Source organism: Lytechinus variegatus, chromosome 17, assembly GCF_018143015.1.
Source record: "Lytechinus variegatus isolate NC3 chromosome 17, Lvar_3.0, whole genome shotgun sequence".
NCBI classification, from domain to species: Eukaryota; Metazoa; Echinodermata; class Echinoidea; order Temnopleuroida; family Toxopneustidae; genus Lytechinus; species Lytechinus variegatus.
This window is the reverse complement of record NC_054756.1, coordinates 14,108,149-14,127,462: the sequence shown is the minus strand read 5'-3', so window position 1 is coordinate 14,127,462 and position 19,314 is coordinate 14,108,149. Positions and strand designations below refer to the sequence as shown.

Below are 19,314 nucleotides of genomic sequence, written 5' to 3'. Positions count from 1 at the left end.
TTGTTCTGATGTACTTGTCCCGTTTATTGTAGTCTTGTATCGTCCCGTCTAGTTTGTATCTTTTTATACCATTTTCATTAATTAATGATACTGTAATATTATTTTGGGGAACCTGAATTACAAGCTCCGCTTTCCAAGGTTTCCCCCACAATATGCAGCTAGCATTTAAGTTAAAACTGAACTTTCTAAAATTCAATTATACATTATATCTGTGTACTGGACCTTTGTGAACTATTTCAATATTTCTAATTGTTAATTTATTCTATACTCACATTTCTGTTGTAAAATAATTATCTTTGCTGTTATTGTGGAAATAAACGAAATGAAAATGAAATAACTATTCGATTAACTAGATTATGGTGAGTATTGAGGATTCCCCATGCATGGTGGCAACGTAAGGAACAATCGCAATGGCGAATAACAAAACTGCAATCAATTGTGAACTTTCTAGACATAGCTTTTTTGTGTGAAATCACCGTTTACCGTAGGCAAAATGTTCATAGTCTATAATCTACAAGACGCCTCATTTAAACCATGGGATCTGATTGGTGGATGCATTTCAAAACATGATTTATTATCAAAAGGTCACTGCATACTTAACGATTGGTCTGCGACCAGATTTCAGAATAAAACGGAATAGAATTAGTCGCTAAAATTGAGACATGGAATATCTACCGAATAATGTTCTTGATCACCGTACGAATACGTGTGATCAATACATAATTTGCTACTATGTTACCATCCTTATTAGAATACAAGTGAATTTATTATCTAATCGTAATGATACCATAGCAATCGTACGATTGGCAACGAATTGAAACTAATTTGACCTTTACTAGAAAATAAAGGCTTTCAATCATCCAAATTTGTTGTATTAATATGGATATTTTTACAATTAATTTGAACGAGAAATAAATAGATAGGGTCTTCTTTAATTCCCATTTTCAAGAAAAAGGAGCAACAATCCGGACCGTGGACCAGTCGTAAGATGTGCAGTGGCCTTAAGCCTTAAAAGTGATTAAGTAATTAGTTTTTTTTTTAAGAAACTGTATCCATGTTGTTACTACTGGTAAGTAACGGATTTGCACTCGGAGAGCCAGAGGGAGAAGAACATGTAAGACGACCGAAGGAAGACAAGCGGTCCATCTAGAAGGGCTATTGGCTTGGCATACCACGGTGCCGATTTGAGGAGGTAGTAAGCAGTATAGAGATTTACAGCCAGGAAGTGATACAGCAATAGAGCCGGTCGAGGTTCCAAACTGTTGATAAAAAAAGAAAACAAAGCAGCGAAATAAGAAGTATAGTCTTTCAAAGTAACTGGATGCATATCCTGACGGCTGAATATTTGATTTGTTTATTTCTGCATTCATAATATTCGTATATAATACATTTTTTTTCATGACAGAACAAACATTGCTTTTAGGCATGAATCATAAAGAAAAAAAAGACGACTAAATTAAAAGCCACTCTTAACAAATATGATCTACCAAATAATTATAACATTTACAGTATGCAGGAGAAGGATCGCCATTATAAGCAGATTGCTGAAAAAACAACAACTGATATATTCATTGGGATCATTTATAGTTTTGAAGGAGGTTAAAACAAAAAAAAATTCACAAATTAAAACTGATTATTTAGTATCTAATAATGTATCACTGGTAATAATACCACACGATTGTTGAACCAAGGTTTTGAAGGCTAAAAATTAATTGTGCCCTCATCGGTGACCATATCTTGCTACAGACCTCTGGTCGTAAATCACAATATGCCGTGGAGCTCTACCATTATATTTCATTAATGGCAATTTCGAATAAATCAAGCGCAGCAGAGTAGTGGCTGTCCCGTACAATCATCACCACCATCATCATCATTATCATTTTTGTTATTATTTTTATTGTTATCATTATTATTATATTATTATTATATTATCATCATTAACATTATAATAATTATCATCATTATTGTTATTATCTACATCATCATCATTATTATTGCTATTATTGTTATTATTATTATCATTATTATTATAATTTAATCATTATTATAATGATCATTATTATTATTTTTATTAACATCATCCTCATTATTTACAAAAAAGTTATAATTTCATGTGGAAACCCTGCTATAAAGATGGTAAACAATATGCATGTTCTTACCAGCCATAGATACGTAAAGGTCCATTTAAGCACTCTCCGCCTAGTAACACATAGTTGTAAGCTCCAAGCCGGAACTTTGATAGATATCCTGAAATATTGAAATTCATTTCATATTATTTTGAAATATTCTGCAGTATCCTACAGAGGCGATAACAAGCTTAAATGAAAATATATTTGCATCCAAAAAGGACTAATAGAAATGTAGTTTTTACAGTGGTATTAACTTTTAGGAGTAAATTATCTTACTGTCGGTAGCGAAGAGCACCGTTTTCACACACTGAGCGAAGACATTGATAACGAGGGCGTATCCAGCACGGCGACGTTTCTGGAACTCATTGATAGCCTCCGCCATTATCTCTTTGTCATCTGTAAAGGTTTAAAGGTAAATGCCTGTTGTAATACCAAAATCAAAATAAGTTCAGAATCCAATGAGTACAGAATCGAATAAAATGATAGCCTAATAGTCTTTTTGCTTAAACAAAAACAAAACATCCGCCAAAGAATTCTGGAGGAAATTGTGAAATTGCTGAGAAATTGACATGTCGGGCTGTTTTAAAACCCGGTCGTCGGTTTTACATTTACCTCATTGGGTATAGAATGGCCAACCTCCCACACCGCGCGCAAATCGGAGTCTAAACACGTAGGCCCGTATTCTAGAGTCAGGTTTAACACTTAGACCACGGTCTAACTCTGTGCTAAAATTACAGGGAGCCAAAAAATCAAAAATTCTGTTTATATTGTATATTTCTTATGTTTATTATCTCGCTTCCTTTTGCTTTCATAATGAAGAAAAATACTTCAAAATACTTCAGTTATCATTCCCAGACAATTTGGGTGTCATATGGAATAATAAATTGGATAAACACTCTAAGAGATTCGTGCCCCAATTGGCTCTCCATAGTTAAACCACAACCTTAATTCAGGGTTTAATTCAAACATTATTTAAGAATACGGGCCGTTGTGTTGAAAGGGCAAAAAGTACAATTGCCACTCTCGACCCAGGTGCTGAATGGGTACCCGGTAGGATGCGAAAGATATTGTGTTTGATTTTGCCAGCGCCATAATGAGGCTGCGATGAATGCAAGGAATGTTGCCCAGGGAGTGGAAATTGTGCACTTTTCGTGCGGGATTGAAATGAATCCAATGACCGGGGTAATAATATGCTGTAACGCGCTTTGGGCCATTCTGGGAAAAGCGCTTTATAAAAATTGGCTATCATTATTATTATTATTATTACATCCTTATATAAAACATTGTAGTCTTTTCATGCACTCGCAAATTTGACCCTAAACACATAGATATCCTAGCGAAATGGATACTCCTTTTTCATTAATTTAGTGTTTTGACACCTACGTGCTTGCTTGTCATATTTTCGCCGGTTTTGCCCCCCCCCCCCTGTGGAAAATCCTAGGTACGCCACTGTCTGCACCAGATCTAGGTCCACGATGAGAGTGACAAAAAATCTTGGAGTTACAGATTTTCTTTTTAAATAAGGGTTTACCGCAACTACTAAATGGTGACGATATCAATAGAGCGGTATATGGATTTGTCGGTCTATGCCCGTGAAAGGGCTGATCGACCGAGAGGCCAAAAGACCGCGGTACGGTATCTGTATTAATACCAGTGGCGGAACCAGGGGAGAGGGGGGGGGGGGACATCCGGCCCTTGCTTCCTCCTTTTGAGAGTCAATATTTCTAATATGAATATGTCGTTCATTCACCAGTGTAAAGCTTTTTATTTTGCTCATCAAATCTTGCAGGGGACAAAATGACCTTCTTTTTTAGTGAAAACTTTTTATTTTCTTTTTTTTCTTTTTGGCATGTCAAATTTTCCTAAGGAGAATGTGCCCCCAACGCTTTGGAAAATCCTTGATCCTTCCCTGATTAATTTCCAGTATATCATCCTATCATGCAGAGCCTGTGATACTTTATCAGAAAGTGCACATTCGGAATACTTATGATTCTTCTTCACAATATCGGCAAATCTGCACATTGAAGAGAATGATACTATACGCCAAGGACATTACCTTAATTTAGAAGAGAAAATGCAGTAGAAGACTAATTTTTAGCCTAGTAGAAGTAGAAGTATTACGAATATAGATGTAAGAGCAGTAGTAGCAGACTGAGTAATAGTAGAAGTACTAATGGTTACAGAAGGAGATATAGTATTAGGAGTAGTAGCTTAGTACTGAGAGCAGTAGTAGAAATAGTAGGAGTATGTGTGTGCGCGTGCGTTTTATTTCTTGCAAGTTGGTACACTGCAAAAAAAAACATTGGGTATTTTTTTATCACTACGAGGGTATTCATGTGTCCACCTAATTTTTGGCAGTATTTTACCCAATGCGGGAAGCATATTTGTCCAGTAAGGTTACAAAATAAGCAGCAATTACTTAAGAATGGGCAAACATTTTCATCACACTGGATGAATAAAAATGCCCAATGTTGGTTGGATACATAATTACCATCATGGAGCACTTTTACCAAATACTTTTTTAGAGTGCATATGTATGACCCTATTCTGTTAATTGGTCAAGGAGTACCTTCCTTTGCCTCAGGGTCGTGCGTGGGGTAACATATGCGAGCCCCATCGAGCTTTTGGATGTCTATTTATTACTCACCTAGTGAATCAATTCCTTGCAGGATATCAGCCCAGGACTTGATATCCATCAGAGCTACCGTCATTCCACTAGCTGTGTACGGGTGGCGGCAGTTGAGTGCATCACCCAGCAGCAAGGTACCGGGTTTCTGGAGGGGTGCAGAGGGAACATAGAAGGTAGGAACAAGACGAAGTCGCACGGCATCGTCCTCCATGGCCGGGCCTACTACTTTCTTAAGATGGTCTAAGCAAGATAAGTTGGAGATCGCAAAAATAATAATTTTAAAATTTAATTGTTTATCACTTGACAGAACTTTTAAAATAAAATGACCAATCTCATAAGATCATTCAAAGTTCAACATGTTTTCATTACAGTGGTTCGGCTGTTATGAATAAAAATATGTCAGTCAATCTCGTGTAATAAGTGCTTGATATCCAAATTATTATCAGACATTACTCACTCGGATATGTATTCTTAGAATTGCTCGCTCGATTCAGTCGCGTATTAATCATATTCTGATTTCGGACATCAGTCGTCTTTCCTATTCCAAGCAACAAGACGCTGATTATATCATTAATTGTTGATGGCTTCAATTCCTCAAGGCTTTATTGCATATTTGTTTCGGGAAAATCTCTTTTATTTTTTGTTGTGAATATATGACACTCGAAAAGATATTAATTATTTTACCGGGACCAAAACACAACCGAGAGAGTAATCCGAATTTCAACATCTTAGTCAGTTAGTTGAATAAAAAAAATCCGACCTAAAATATCTGATGTGTCAGTAAAGAAAATCACCTGGCAGATCCGGATATAATGTATCCATGACGAACTGCTTCGGGTTCTTAGGTTGCACCGATGTCTCAATATCTGCCATCAGACGGATAGTGTCGGGACAGATCCGGTACATTATTGTCGGGGTCGATTGGCACCTACATCCGAGCGTCCCATGAAGAAAAAGCAGAGAATCGGGGTTATATTATCAGTTATCTTGTCAATCATAGAAAACCTTTGTGACGTGTCTATAAAAACTTATATAGGCCAAGGTGACATGGAATTAAATGAAATTGACGTAGCCGATTTGGTGTATCATGGCGACAAACATTGGTTTTAAAAAGAAATGAAGAAAATTCTGACGAAAAGAATAGGTGATCTGACGATAACGACAGAGCACCCGGTAACATTAAAGCTGACAAACGATGGAATGATTTTCGGATAATCATAATCTACCTTACGATGAGAAGATTGTTCAATGAATAACTTTAATTTTATAACTTTGGCAAATGATCTTAATGGATTAATGAATATGTATCTGAAAGTTTAATGCTTTTCTCAGTAAAGAATACACGGACAATGCATACCAAAAGCCCTCGGCATGATTAGCTTTGAGGTCATACGTTTCCTTAACTTTGAAACCAATGAAGTAGGATGTCGGTGTTTTCATTTTCTCGTGACTGGCCATCGAAAACTGCTTCCTGAATTTCGAGAAGGTGCCATCAGCAACCACCGTCAGTGGTGCCAGTAAGGTCTGCTCGAAACGACACAGGAAAAAAAACTGAATTATACCAGAGAGAAATGGACATCAAATCATCATTTGAAACACGTACAAATTCGACCAAGGTCTTGTGATAATAGACGGGCTGGTACATAAAGCACCTGGGGAATGATTTTGAGCAGTAAATATTTGTATGATCGGGTGCCTACATTAGTCATACACACACACACATATAAGCTCTCACACTCTTACCCATGCACCCACCCACACACAATACATATACAATATTTTGTTTATGTTTCAATCTTATACAACTAACCTCGAATGATTTTCAATTGACACAATTCCTTACAATAATATTCCAAAATATTGTTGTCTTACCTTCTTCTCCTGTTCGCCTTTTTTCTTATATTCCACACCCACGACTCGTCCTTTCTCTTCTATGATAGTAGTGACAGTTCCTTCAATGTACGTCACGCTAGAAAACACAATTACATAAGTCACAATAGTTAACGGGTAAGTCCCATCGCAATCACGAGCAAAAGCTTTTGCCATTACTTATATACAAACGATATCACAATACTAAGTTCTGGGACTTTCCAAGATATACACAAAATTGTCTTTCTTTGCGGATGGTTAATACCATTATTTCCATATATGTTGTCATAAACAGAAAAATAAATTGTTCTCAATGAGACGGAAAGATGCACATTGTGTGTCTTTATTTGAGTGGCATATGGTTTAAACTTTAGCAGATATTAACAAGGACAGTAAAGCCAGCCTGAAGCCAGCCTGATGCCAGCCTGACACTTGCACGATTTTGTGTCACGCATTGGCACGACTCAAGTCGTGCCAGTGCGCAAACTAGTCGTGAACTGGCGTGAAGTGTGCGTCAATACGTCGTGACATGTCGTGACTGCGTGCCATGTCGGGACGAGAATTTTGAAGTGTTCAAAATTTTGGTCACGACAAACTTTAGCGACCGGGTCGTGAACTATGCGCAAACTGTTCGTGAACTCGTCGTAAACTCGTCGGGACGATGCGGGAGGATGCGTGGCAGTGTGCGCCGTGCGACGACTGTCACGAATGGGCACGAACAGCTCACGTCGTGTTCACGAATAGCTCAGCACGACACCGTCCGAATTGCGCAAACTCGTCGTGCCAATGCGGGAAGTGAGTAAACTATGCGCAAACTATCCGTGAACTCGTCGTGCCAGTTCGTGTCAATGTGGACACTGACGGGCACACATTCGTGAACTATTCGTGAACTCGTCGTGAACTTGTCGTAAACTATGCGTGAACAAGTCGTAAAACAGTGCGGGAGCCTCCCAGTTCGTGCCCCAAAATGGCACGACTTGCCACGACAAAATCGTGGCCAAAAGTCGTGCAAGTGTCAGCCTGGCATGACACTTGCACGATTTTGTGTTACGCATTGGCACGACTCAAATCGTGCCAGTGCGCAAACTAGTCGTGAACTGGCGTCAAGTGTGCGTAAACAAGTCGTGACACGTCGTGACTGCGTGCCATGTCGGGACGAGAAATTTGAAATGTTCAAAATTTTGGTCACGACAAAATTTAGCGACCGGGTCGTGAACTATGCGCAAACTGTTTGTGAACTCGTCAGGACGATGCGTGGCAGTGCGCGCCATGCCACCACTGTCACGAATAGTTCACGAACAGCTCACGTCGAGTTCACGAATGGTTCAGCACGACACCGTCCGAATTGCGCAAACTCGTCGTACCAATGCGGGAAGTGCGTAAACAATGCGTGAACTCGTCGTGCCAGTTCGTGTCAATGTGGACACTGACGGGCACACATTCGTGAACTATTCGTGAACTCGTCGTGAACTTGTCGTAAACTATGCGTGAACAAGTCGTAAAACAGTGCGGGAGCCTCCCAGTTCGTGCCCCAAAATGGCACGACTTGCCACGACAAAATCGTGGCCAAAAGTCGTGCAAGTGTCAGCCTGGCATGACACTTGCACGATTTTGTGTTACGCATTGGCACGACTCAAATCGTGCCAGTGCGCAAACTAGTCGTGAACTGGCGTCAAGTGTGCGTAAACAAGTCGTGACACGTCGTGACTGCGTGCCATGTCGGGACGAGAAATTTGAAATGTTCAAAATTTTGGTCACGACAAAATTTAGCGACCGGGTCGTGAACTATGCGCAAACTGTTTGTGAACTCGTCAGGACGATGCGTGGCAGTGCGCGCCATGCCACGACTGTCACGAATAGTTCACGAACAGCTCACGTCGAGTTCACGAATGGTTCAGCACGACACCGTCCGAATTGCGCAAACTCGTCGTACCAATGCGGGAAGTGCGTAAACAATGCGTGAACTCGTCGTGCCAGTTCGTGTCAATGTGGACACTGACGGGCACGCATTCGTGAACTTGTCGTGAACTATGCGTGAACAAGTCGTAAACAGTGCGGGAGCCTCCCAGTTCGTGCCCCAAAATGGTACGACTTGCCACGACAAAATCGTGGCCAAAAGCCGTGCAAGTGTCAGCCTGGCTGTTCCGTTTTTTATTTAGCGCTTACATCGGAAAGACGTCTCTAAAGCCAGGCTGACACTTGCACGACTTTTGGTCATTATTTTGTCGTGGCAGGTCGTGCCGTTTTGGCGATCTGTGAGGCTCCCGCATTGTTCACGACTAGTTCTGGCATAGTTCACGACTAGTTTACGAATAGTTTACGAAGGCGTGCCCATCAGTGTCAACATTGACACGAACTGGCACGACGAATAAACGCATAGTTTACTCACTTTCCGCATTGGCACGACGAGTTTGCGCAATTCGGACAGTGTCGTGCTGAACTATTCGTGAACACGACGTGAGCTGTTCGTGAACTATTCGTGGCTGTTTGTTACAGTCGTGGCATGGCACGCACTGTCACGCACTGGTACGCATCGTCCTGATTAGATCACGACGAGTAAACAGTTTGCGCATAGTTCACGACCTGGACGCTAAATTATATCGTAACCAAAATAATGTTGAACAGTTCAAAATTCTCGTCCCGACATGGCATGCAGTTACGACGGAATTACGTACACTTCACGCCAGTTAACGACTAGTTTGCCCATTGGCACGACTCGAGTCGTGCCATTGCGTGCCACAGAATCATGCAAGTGTCAGCCTAGCTTAAGCGCTTTGCAGCTATATTATTATCCCGGTCATCGGATTGTGACATGCCCGCATTCAATGTATGCACTTTCTTCACTCCTTGGGGAGCATTCCAACAAGAGTTTCAAGAGTCAACTGCAAAGCATACTGCATGTACATAGGATTTCGCATCCTACCGGGTACACATTTAACACCTGGGTAGAGAATGGCAACGTTTGGATAAGCCGAGTACATCTCGTAATAAAAACTGGGGGGTTTCTTGAGTATGAGGACATGGTGTTTTATATCTTATCTCTTCAAACTCTATTCAAACACTCTTATCTTTTAATAAGCAATTTGTTTGACAATTTACACACATTTACACACATATAAATATGCTATTGGGGACATCAAATCAATACTAGTTTACCTAGTACTTTTAATCGTGTAATTAAAACAACAATATAGACTTTTGTTTGTTTGCGGGGTTCTTGAACTTTCAAAATGTGAAGGGGGAAGAACAGAGGGGCGTTTCACAAAGAATAACGCTTAACTAAAAATGGCACTTAAACTGCCATTATATACAGTACACTGAAAAAAACCTTCCGGTGTTGATTTAACATGCACCAGCCCGGAATTTACACAGTCATGTCCACACCAGACAACTATTGACAAACACCAGATCTGAATCAAACCGAAGTTGTTTCAATACTAATTGGTGTTGAATAAACACCTGTCTGGTGTTAGACCAAAACCAAACTGGTTTTGTTTAACACTTCTCTGGTGTGGAAGTATATACACTGTAAAAACTGTGGTGTTAAAACTGACACCAATCGGAGTTAATAGAGGACCACACCCTGAGGTGTTAAAATAACACCCTAGAGATTGAACATAACACCAAAGAGTGTTAATGTAACAAACATAGGTGTTGTAATAACACATATAAGTGTAAAACTAACACCACCAATTTAACACCGGTGTAAAATAAGTGGTGCGGTCCTCTATGTACACCGGTTAACACCACAGTTTTTGCTGTGTAGATCCCGGGCTAGTGTCAAATCAATACCGTTGTTTTTTGTTGTTTTTTGCAGTGTATATGGTAAAATCATCCCTTGTCTTATAGACAGCGCCTAAACATGTAGTTATCAATCAGGTAACTTACATCATGTTTCATGGTAAATGTAGATCGTGTGCCCACCCACATTGGTATTTAAACACGACACGTGGTCACACTTACACTGTAAAAAAATGAAGTGCTAATTTAGCACTTACAGTTCTTGTATAGTGACTGCATTATGAGTGCTAATTTTCTAGTTTAAATTTGAACAAGAAAATCAGCACTTGTAGTGCAGTCACTATACAAGCACTGTTAGTGCTAAATTAGCACTTCATTTTATAGAGTGTAAGCCTACAGTGTGTCATGTCTGTAAAACACTCTCCGGGTGGGTGTTTTAAGGCGACCGCATGCCTTACGATTGGTCTGCGACCCGATTTCATAATAAAATGTTGTAAAATTTGATGCTGATATTGAGACTTGGAATATCTTACTGTGTATTGTTCGAAATCGTCGTACGAATACCTATCTTCAAATCTGTGACTTATCTATCATCCATCTTAAAATAAAAGTCAAATCAAATAAAAAAAAGCGTTTTTAATATCTAGTCGTAATGACGTCATAGCAGTAGTACGATTTGAAACTAATTTGGCATTTACTCTAAAATAAAGATTTGCAATCTTTCAAAATGGTTATATAAGTATTCTGTCAATTAATCTTAACCTCGAATGAAACGATATGTTCCATAATTCATATTTTCCGAAAATGAGCAAAGTGCGGTTTAAGGTGTGCGGCGGCCTTTACAAACTGCTCCTAGTGTTGCGTACAAAGTCAACTTCATATTCAATGAGCACAAACAAGGTCACCTGTCGTGCGTTATACCTTCTCTTTCGACTCCATTTTTTAAAAAAATCTGGCTTACATCATCAACAAATTCGATTTTGACCTTCACTTCCCAGGTAAATATTATACAGAAATATGTTTTATTTGCTTTCGTCATGAAACTTTGATATTTGCCCAACTAGCACTAAACTCCTGACAAAAGAAAACATCATCAACTAACCTTGAGTCTTGTTTTTTTATTACACAACTATTATTATTTAGGTCAATAACATGAAAAAATAGGACCAGCCACTCTATAACCTACAATAAATCACCAGGGAACGTTCTCGGTAAAAACAAATGACAATATTTAATCTTAAAATGTAAAAAATAGAAAGCTAGCTTATTCTTCTTCATATTACTAAGATTTTCAGTTGTAAAGTTTTAATAAAAGTTCTAAAATATTTTGGGCGACTTACAGTTTTATTGGTTCTGGGATGGGTGGTCACGAATGCAACACACACATCCATCCTCGCCCACATACCACGCACACAGCCTCACACACATGCAGTAAAAGTCAATAATTTCATACGTGAAATTTTAAGGCAGAAATTTATCCACAACTCAACAACAACAACAACAACAAAATCCATGTTTGTCAGAAAAACAAAGTGTAGCAACACAATCATTGCACTCACTTTATTTAACAAAATAAAATAGAAAAGTAATATTTAGATAAATAAACTAGCAAATCAGTAATGTAATCCTCACCTGGCATCCAAAGCAGAAATTCAAGATTCAAGTTTAATTTTAACCCAACAGATCAATGTATTATATCATAAAGTACCTATTACTGATCAGGCGCACGATATATGAAGCATTTTGCACCAAAAATAAGTTAAATTTGCTTTTTGTATAATTTTTCGTAACGTATTTACCATAAATTTGAAATTCTTATACAAAATTTCGAAATAAAAGCTTGATGCATATCAATTTTGGTACCAAAAAAAATGAAAAGTAGGATGTATGCTCAATATATGCTCAATATTATACCTTTTTTACGAAGTAAGAATGCTCGTCTGTAAATTTGTACTTGATTTGCATTACTTTTTATTACTTTGTATTATGTTTTGAATGGAAATGGAATAAAGAATTGAATTGAATTGATGTACTTTTTTTTCAATCAGATTTTATAAAATTAAGCGTAATTTTTTAATGACATACTTTCGAAATTCTGTGCAAGATTTAGAATCATTCAAATTGTGTAAGAGTTTCGGTATCTCATGCACTTCTAACTAAACTGAAAAATAAAATTTCAATAGGCTCATAAATAGAGATGAAAAAATAATTTAAGGTTTTTTCCAAACAAATAAAAAAAATAGCAATTATAATAATCTTTTACGAGTAATTTTGTGTGTATATAATAAATCTTCTCTGAATGATAAATGAAAATAAATGAAAAGTATTTTACAATCGTGGATTAACGTCGAACAATAGACACCACTCTGTGGTAGATACTCAGAAACCCTTTCGGATTAAATTGAGATTAAAATCAGTTAATACTTCTTAAAATGAAATAACGGTAAGATAATTTAAAAGTACGAAAATGTACCGGGTAACTAAGAAAATGTTCTTACTTTTTCTCAGCCATTGCGGCCTTACGTAGACTCATGATGAAGCGACCATGATGGAAGCAACGAGCCGATTGAATCTTATCAGCTGCACCCTTTGGATATTGGAAGTCAATTGGTTTGTTGATGAACGGATCATGAATCACGAATCCGTCCAATCGGACCTCTTCAAAACCAGATGCACAATCTAGAATTAAAAAAAAAAACAAGAAGAAGAAAATGCATCAACATCATTACACCCATCATCGTCGTCATCATCATCGTCACGATAATCACCATTAAAATCCTCCTTATCATCATCATCATCATCGTCATCATCATCATTATCATCATAATTATCATCATCATCATCATCATTATCATCATAATTATCATCATCATCTTCATTATCATCATAATTATCATCATCATCATTATCATCATCATCATCATCATCATCATCGTCATCATCATCAGCAGCAGCAGCAGTATCGTAGTTATGATTTGAAGCAGTAGTAGTAGTAGCAGTAGGCCTACTTTTTGTAGTAGTAGTAGTAGTAATAGTAGTAGTAGTAGTAGTACTAGTAGTAGAAGTAATAGTAGTAGTATTGCCTAAGATGCTTAAATTAAAGAAGTTTATCCCCCCCCCGGCCCCGCAGCAGAGCACGAAAAGTTGTTCTATTGCATTAAAAAAACTGACAAACCTCCCAAGCCTAGGTCTTCCAGAGTACGAATTCCTCCCGGTTGAAAAAGCTCGCCGACGATACGATCGGGCTCCTTCATGTCGCGCTCGATGACCGTAACTCTGCGACCATCTCGTGCCAGAACAGTCGCCATAGTAGAGCCCAGAACACCCGATCCAACGATAATAACCTCGGGTTCGGTCCTGTTATCGTTCACTTCCCTCCTTCGTTGTTGTTTGCGAGTCTAAAGAATGGAAGGTAGAATGATTCTTCATAAAATATATTTTAGATTATCAATCTACTTTAATTAGGCCTAATTCAGATTCAGATTAACATTTATTTGGTACAAGATAAAAATCGAATGACAATAATTATATAAACAACGTAGTACATAAAATACCAGGATTGCAAAAAAAAGTTAAAAACTTATAAACAAGCAACCCTCGACATACAAAATAATGAAATACAATTAGAATACAATTACATTAGATACAAAATATATATAAAATAAGAACCTCTAAGAACAGAACCATGAATCGCACAGTAGTTGTTTAAACAGTTTAAAATTTTTTTTCTAATACATGAATTTAATTTTCATTAAATTAAGCATGGTTGCTTAAACTGTTAAACAACCACTGTGCGACTCACATAGTAAACAGCGTTTTTTTTTAAATAAACTTTAAACAACGTTTTTTTAAGGTTTCATGCACCATGAGGTCATACAACACATTTGTCGTAGTGGAAGTTTGCACCAACACTAAGAACATCTCGTGAGCTGTTCCCTTGTCTTACGTCATAACTCTAGACCAGGCGCGGATCCAGGGGGTGGCACAGGGGGCACGAACCCCCCCCCCCCCGTTTTGAGAAGCAAAATTAAAAATTTGTAATGTTAAAATGCCATGAAAACATAGGTGTGCCCCCTTTTTTTTTAAAGTGAAGACATATTTTTTTGGTTTTTTTTTTGTTTTTTTTTTGCTTGTCAAATTGTTTTCGTTCGAAAAATTTGCTCCCCCCCCTTTGGAAAATCCTGGATCAGCCCCTGCTCTAGACTCCACAACCCCTTCGTCATGTTCGTAATTTCGTCAACTATTCGACAAAAAGTTTGTCAGTGTTGCAAAAGGAAGTTTTCGCTTTCACAACGCACGATGAGATTCAAGAACAAAGATTGAAAATGTAAATTTTATTTTAAATTGCCTTTCATGGCAAAGCACAACCAAGAAGTCGTAGTCGAAAATAAAAGTGAAGCAACGACATATTTGCAATGTTTGGTCTGCTCCGAAAATTGATTTCACTGCTTTACACAATGGTAGGTTGAAACTGTTATTGCGTAGTATGAAGAATAAACTATGGTGGCCCTGAAGGGATATCGCAAATAAACCAAATCGCGAATATTGACGACGAAATTCGCGACGAAAATTCACGATGTCGCCAATTTCGTCATGAATTTGTTTTTCTTGCTTGGGTGGTCCTCGTACAAGCGCCAGGGGAGTGTTTCATCAACATTTTTGTCCGACAAGTTGTCAGATCTGACATCTTTCTCTGACTCTGATTGGCTGTGAGGCACTGTTACTATGGTAACTGTAGGATAAAATGGGACTTGTCGGATAAAACGTCCGACAAGTCCTTTCATGAAACGCTCCCCAGAAGACGACTAGGATTTCGAGTCGAACACGTGCATGTTGGCATGGGTTTTGCACTGAATTAAGAAACGAGACGCATCGATCTAGCCTACCGGGTAGTCTTCTACAACTTACTTAGAATTAAATAGTCTAGGCGATGGCAACATATAGACAAATCTACATGCTTATTCTACTTTGTACAAAATGATCATAATCTGAAGTTAAACCTACCATTTCCACAGAAAGCATGATTAAAAGTCTCGGCGATGTCGTGAATTTCGTCGTGAAAATTCAAGACGAAATTGGCAACATCGTGAATATCGTCGCGAAGTTCAGGACGGAATTGACGGCGTCAATATTCGCGATTTCCCTTCGGGTCCGCTATAACAAATCGCTTAAGTTCGAATAAAATGAAGACTTTGACTTATTCAACACTCTGTTAAGCCCCTTTCACAATTGACGTACGACCATTCGCGACCTTTTGATAGTGCGATAGGCTGCAACATGCATCAATCGCTAGTCATCTCAAAAGATCGCACAGTGGCTTTCACAGTTGCAACAGCTGTCGTACAACAAAAACAACTAGTAAACCCCGTTGCACGAGTGAAACCAGGCTGACACTTGCACGACTTTTGGCCACGATTTTGTCGTGGCAATTCGTGCCATTTTGGGGCACGAACTGGGAGGCTCCCGCACTGTTTTACGTCTTGTTCACGCATAGTTCACGACGAGTTCACGAATACTAGTAGTTCACGAATGCGTGCCCGTCAGTGTCCACATTGACACGAACTGGCGCGACGAGTTCACGCATAGTTTACGCACTTCCCGCATTGGCACGACGAGTTTGCGCAATACGGACGGTGTCGTGCTGAACTATTCGTGAACACGACGTGAGCTGTTCGTGGACCATTCGTGACAGTCGTGGCATGGCGCGCACTGCCACGCACTGGCACGCATCCTCCCACATCGTCCTGACGAGTTCACGACGAGTTCACGAACAGTTTGCGCATAGTTCACGACCTGGTGGCTAAATTTTGTCGTGACCAAAATTTTGAACATTTCAAAATTCTCGTCCCGACATGGCACGCAGTCACGACATGTCACGACGTGTTTACGCACCCTTCACGCCAGTTCACGACTAGTTTGCGCACTGGCATGACTTGAGTCGTGCCAATGCGTGACACAAAATCGTGCAAGTGTCAGGCTGGCATAAGTCGCATGTGCTCTTAATGTGCTCGTGCGATCACATGCGTGTGTTGCACGAGGGATTGCGAGTGGAACGGTCGCATAAATCCAAATGAAACGGTATTGCAATGTTGTAAACCGTTGCGATCGGTCTTGCAACAGTCTTATGGCCCATATATTATCGCACCCAGTGGCAAGACAGGTCTCTGTACTTGTAGGTCGCTAGCACATGTGCAAGTGTTGGGCGACCTCCAGTCGAGTAAATCCGACTACTTAGTCGTGCCACCTCTCGCACCAAGTCGTACAACGTTGAACAACACTCGCACGATGATCGCCCGACCGATGGTACGACCACGGGTACGGCCTGATGCGAGTGAATCGATCGTATTTGATCGCGTTCGGATTTTGAACATGTTCAAAGTTCAGTTGTGACCAGTCACGACCACCTCGAGTTCGTGCAACCGTCTACGACGACTGCGAGTACTCGCAAGACAACAAGAGATCGATCGTACAACAACAGGAAAAAAACTGTTGCAGGCGGTCGTAAACTGGTCGGACGTCAATTGTGAAAGGGGCTGAACGGTCGCATACATGCGAATTCAACGGTAGTGGAATGTTGTAAGCCGTAATTTCAATCGGTCTTGCAACAGTCTTTTATAATCGCACCCAGTCGCAAGACTGGTCTCTATAGGTCTCTAGGACATGTGCAAGTGTTGTACGACCTCCAGTCGACTAAATGCGTCTGTACTTAATTGTGCCACCTCTCGCACCAAGTCGTACAACGTTGAACAACACTCACACGATGATCGCCCGACCGATGGTACGACCTGATGCGAGTGAATCAGTCGTATTTGATCGCGTTTGGATTTTGAACATGTTCAAAGTTCAGATGCGATCAGTCACGACCACCTCCGACCACCTCGGATTCGTGCGATCGTCTAAAACGACTGCGAGTGCTCGCAAGACACCAAGAGATTGATCGTGCAACTGTTGCAGGCGGTCGTAAACAGGTCGTACGTCAATTGTGAAAGGGGCTTTAGGTGCGCGTTTGCCTGTTGAGTGAAACAATAGGTAGTTTTCGCTTAAACTACGGGGAAACTCTCTACAACGCATCGATTCCATTGAAAAGGATATTGAATCACAATGAAGAGCTGAGAGGCTATTGTCGAAAGTTAGTGGACTGGGACAGCAGATCATCCGAATATTTGCATCGGACGAACAATTGCAAATTATGTCGTTGTCCAGAGTCGATAGATTCCGATGCCGTCCCCGTCCACAAACTTTCGACAAAACATTTCGGCTCTCCATCGTGATTTAACTTGCATTTTCAGAGGATCCGGTGCGTTTGTAGAAAGTTTCCCCATAGTAAATGCCAAAAGTTTGGATTAATTAGACCAAGAGGAAAAAAGGAAGATAACGTTATGCTTAAAATATCCCGTTTCCAAGACAAAATTTGTCTTCTGATGATTCGATTTTGTTTTATTTAGTTGTAACGAAACACGTATCTTCTTCATGGTTACAAAACTTACTGCATATAGGTCACGCTACCTTCTCGCATTATGAGATTAATGAAATACATATTCCCTCCATATTTAAGTTCCCACAAAAAGTGCTTAGACTGCCAATTTTCGGGTCAGAAAATGAAGAATTTTCTAACTCGCGCTTTGTATTCGCGTTATAGATAAAGGTCAAGTCCACCCCAGAAAATTGAATACATACATGTACATAAAAATCATAAAGGCATAATGCTGAAAATTTGATCAAAATCGGATGTAAAACAAGATAGTTATGACATTTTAAATATTATGCACAACTCAGTGACATGCATATGAGAGAGTCGATGATGTCCATCACTCACTATTTCTCTTTTTTTATTGTTTGAATTATACAATATCTAAATTTTTACCAATTTGATATTAAAGACCAACTTAACTGGACCATAAAATGTTATAACAATGGTAATACCCCGCCCATATTGCGATTACTACGGTAGCCGTTAGGAAATCCATGAAAACACTATTTTCCAAATGACATTACAGGAATATAAGCATCATTATTGCCAAAGAAACATACATTTCATCCGATTCAGGTATCAAATTAAGAGGAGACATCGATTTTTTTTATAGACATGTAGTTTTCTTTTTTGAAATTTAGATACCGCCCGCCAAGTTAGTTTTTTGGTTACCTTTTATCAAATTGTTTTGACTCACTCGTACGAAAAGAATAATTAACATCATGTTTGTCACAACGGATGCAATGGTGAACCCTAAGCTTTACGATGACAGTTCATATGTCTATTGTGGGTGTGAATAAGTTATGATAAATAAATTATTTTCCGTTTGGTGTGGGTTTTTTTTTTTTGGGGGGGGGGGGGTGGGTGGGATGCACTGTACCACCCTCTCACCCCTCTCCCAAGTTACTTACCTTTTTAGTGACTTCGCGAAGTCCGAGAATCCCTCCAAGAACGTATAGAACGGATGAAATTATTACTATCACCGAACAGGCGATTATCATTTCAACTTTGATCTCCATTATTCAACTTGACTCCGCAATAGGCAGGAACTATAAACGTGCATTGACTAAATTAAGAATAACTGAAATGAAGCAAAATGTCAGTTAATTGAAAGAAGAGTAAATTTTCTTCACGGTTGACTCATCTGGCAAAACATAACAAAAGAAACACGATTGGGATGAACAAACACACTATGCTGATACAGTGAATCGGTCAGGGTTGCTTGAGTGTGGTTTGTTGAGAAGTCAAGGCAAAGAGTCCAATGAGTAAATGACAGAAATAAGACAAGGTTATGCTCTGACTGACAGTGTCCTCAGGATCACAAATAAATGAAATATGTAGAGGTACATCTTATTGCGCATGCGCGAGTGACATTACGGTTCAATTAAAAGCCGCCAATAACGAATGGGCGTATTCTTCATGCTCCGCACTATTAAAATATTGGTCACATTGGCAAATAACAATGGGAAAAAAAT

At 39.3% G+C, this 19,314-nt stretch overlaps 1 protein-coding gene across 1 annotated transcript; it reads right to left on the bottom strand.

The window, feature by feature from the left end:
• Window positions 1-339: 339 nt before the first annotated feature.
• LOC121431359 (squalene monooxygenase-like) lies at window positions 340-19,080 on the bottom strand. Its single transcript, XM_041628899.1, has 10 exons — window positions 18,751-19,080; window positions 13,544-13,766; window positions 12,867-13,047; window positions 6,631-6,727; window positions 6,116-6,282; window positions 5,553-5,686; window positions 4,777-4,998; window positions 2,406-2,525; window positions 2,160-2,247; window positions 340-1,259 (listed from the first exon to the last, which is right to left on the bottom strand). The coding sequence occupies exons 1-10, from the start codon at window positions 18,856-18,858 to the stop codon at window positions 1,064-1,066; spliced, it is 1,536 nt and encodes a 511-aa protein (XP_041484833.1). The 5' UTR covers window positions 18,859-19,080; the 3' UTR covers window positions 340-1,063.
• Between the last annotated feature and the right edge of the window lie 234 nt (window positions 19,081-19,314).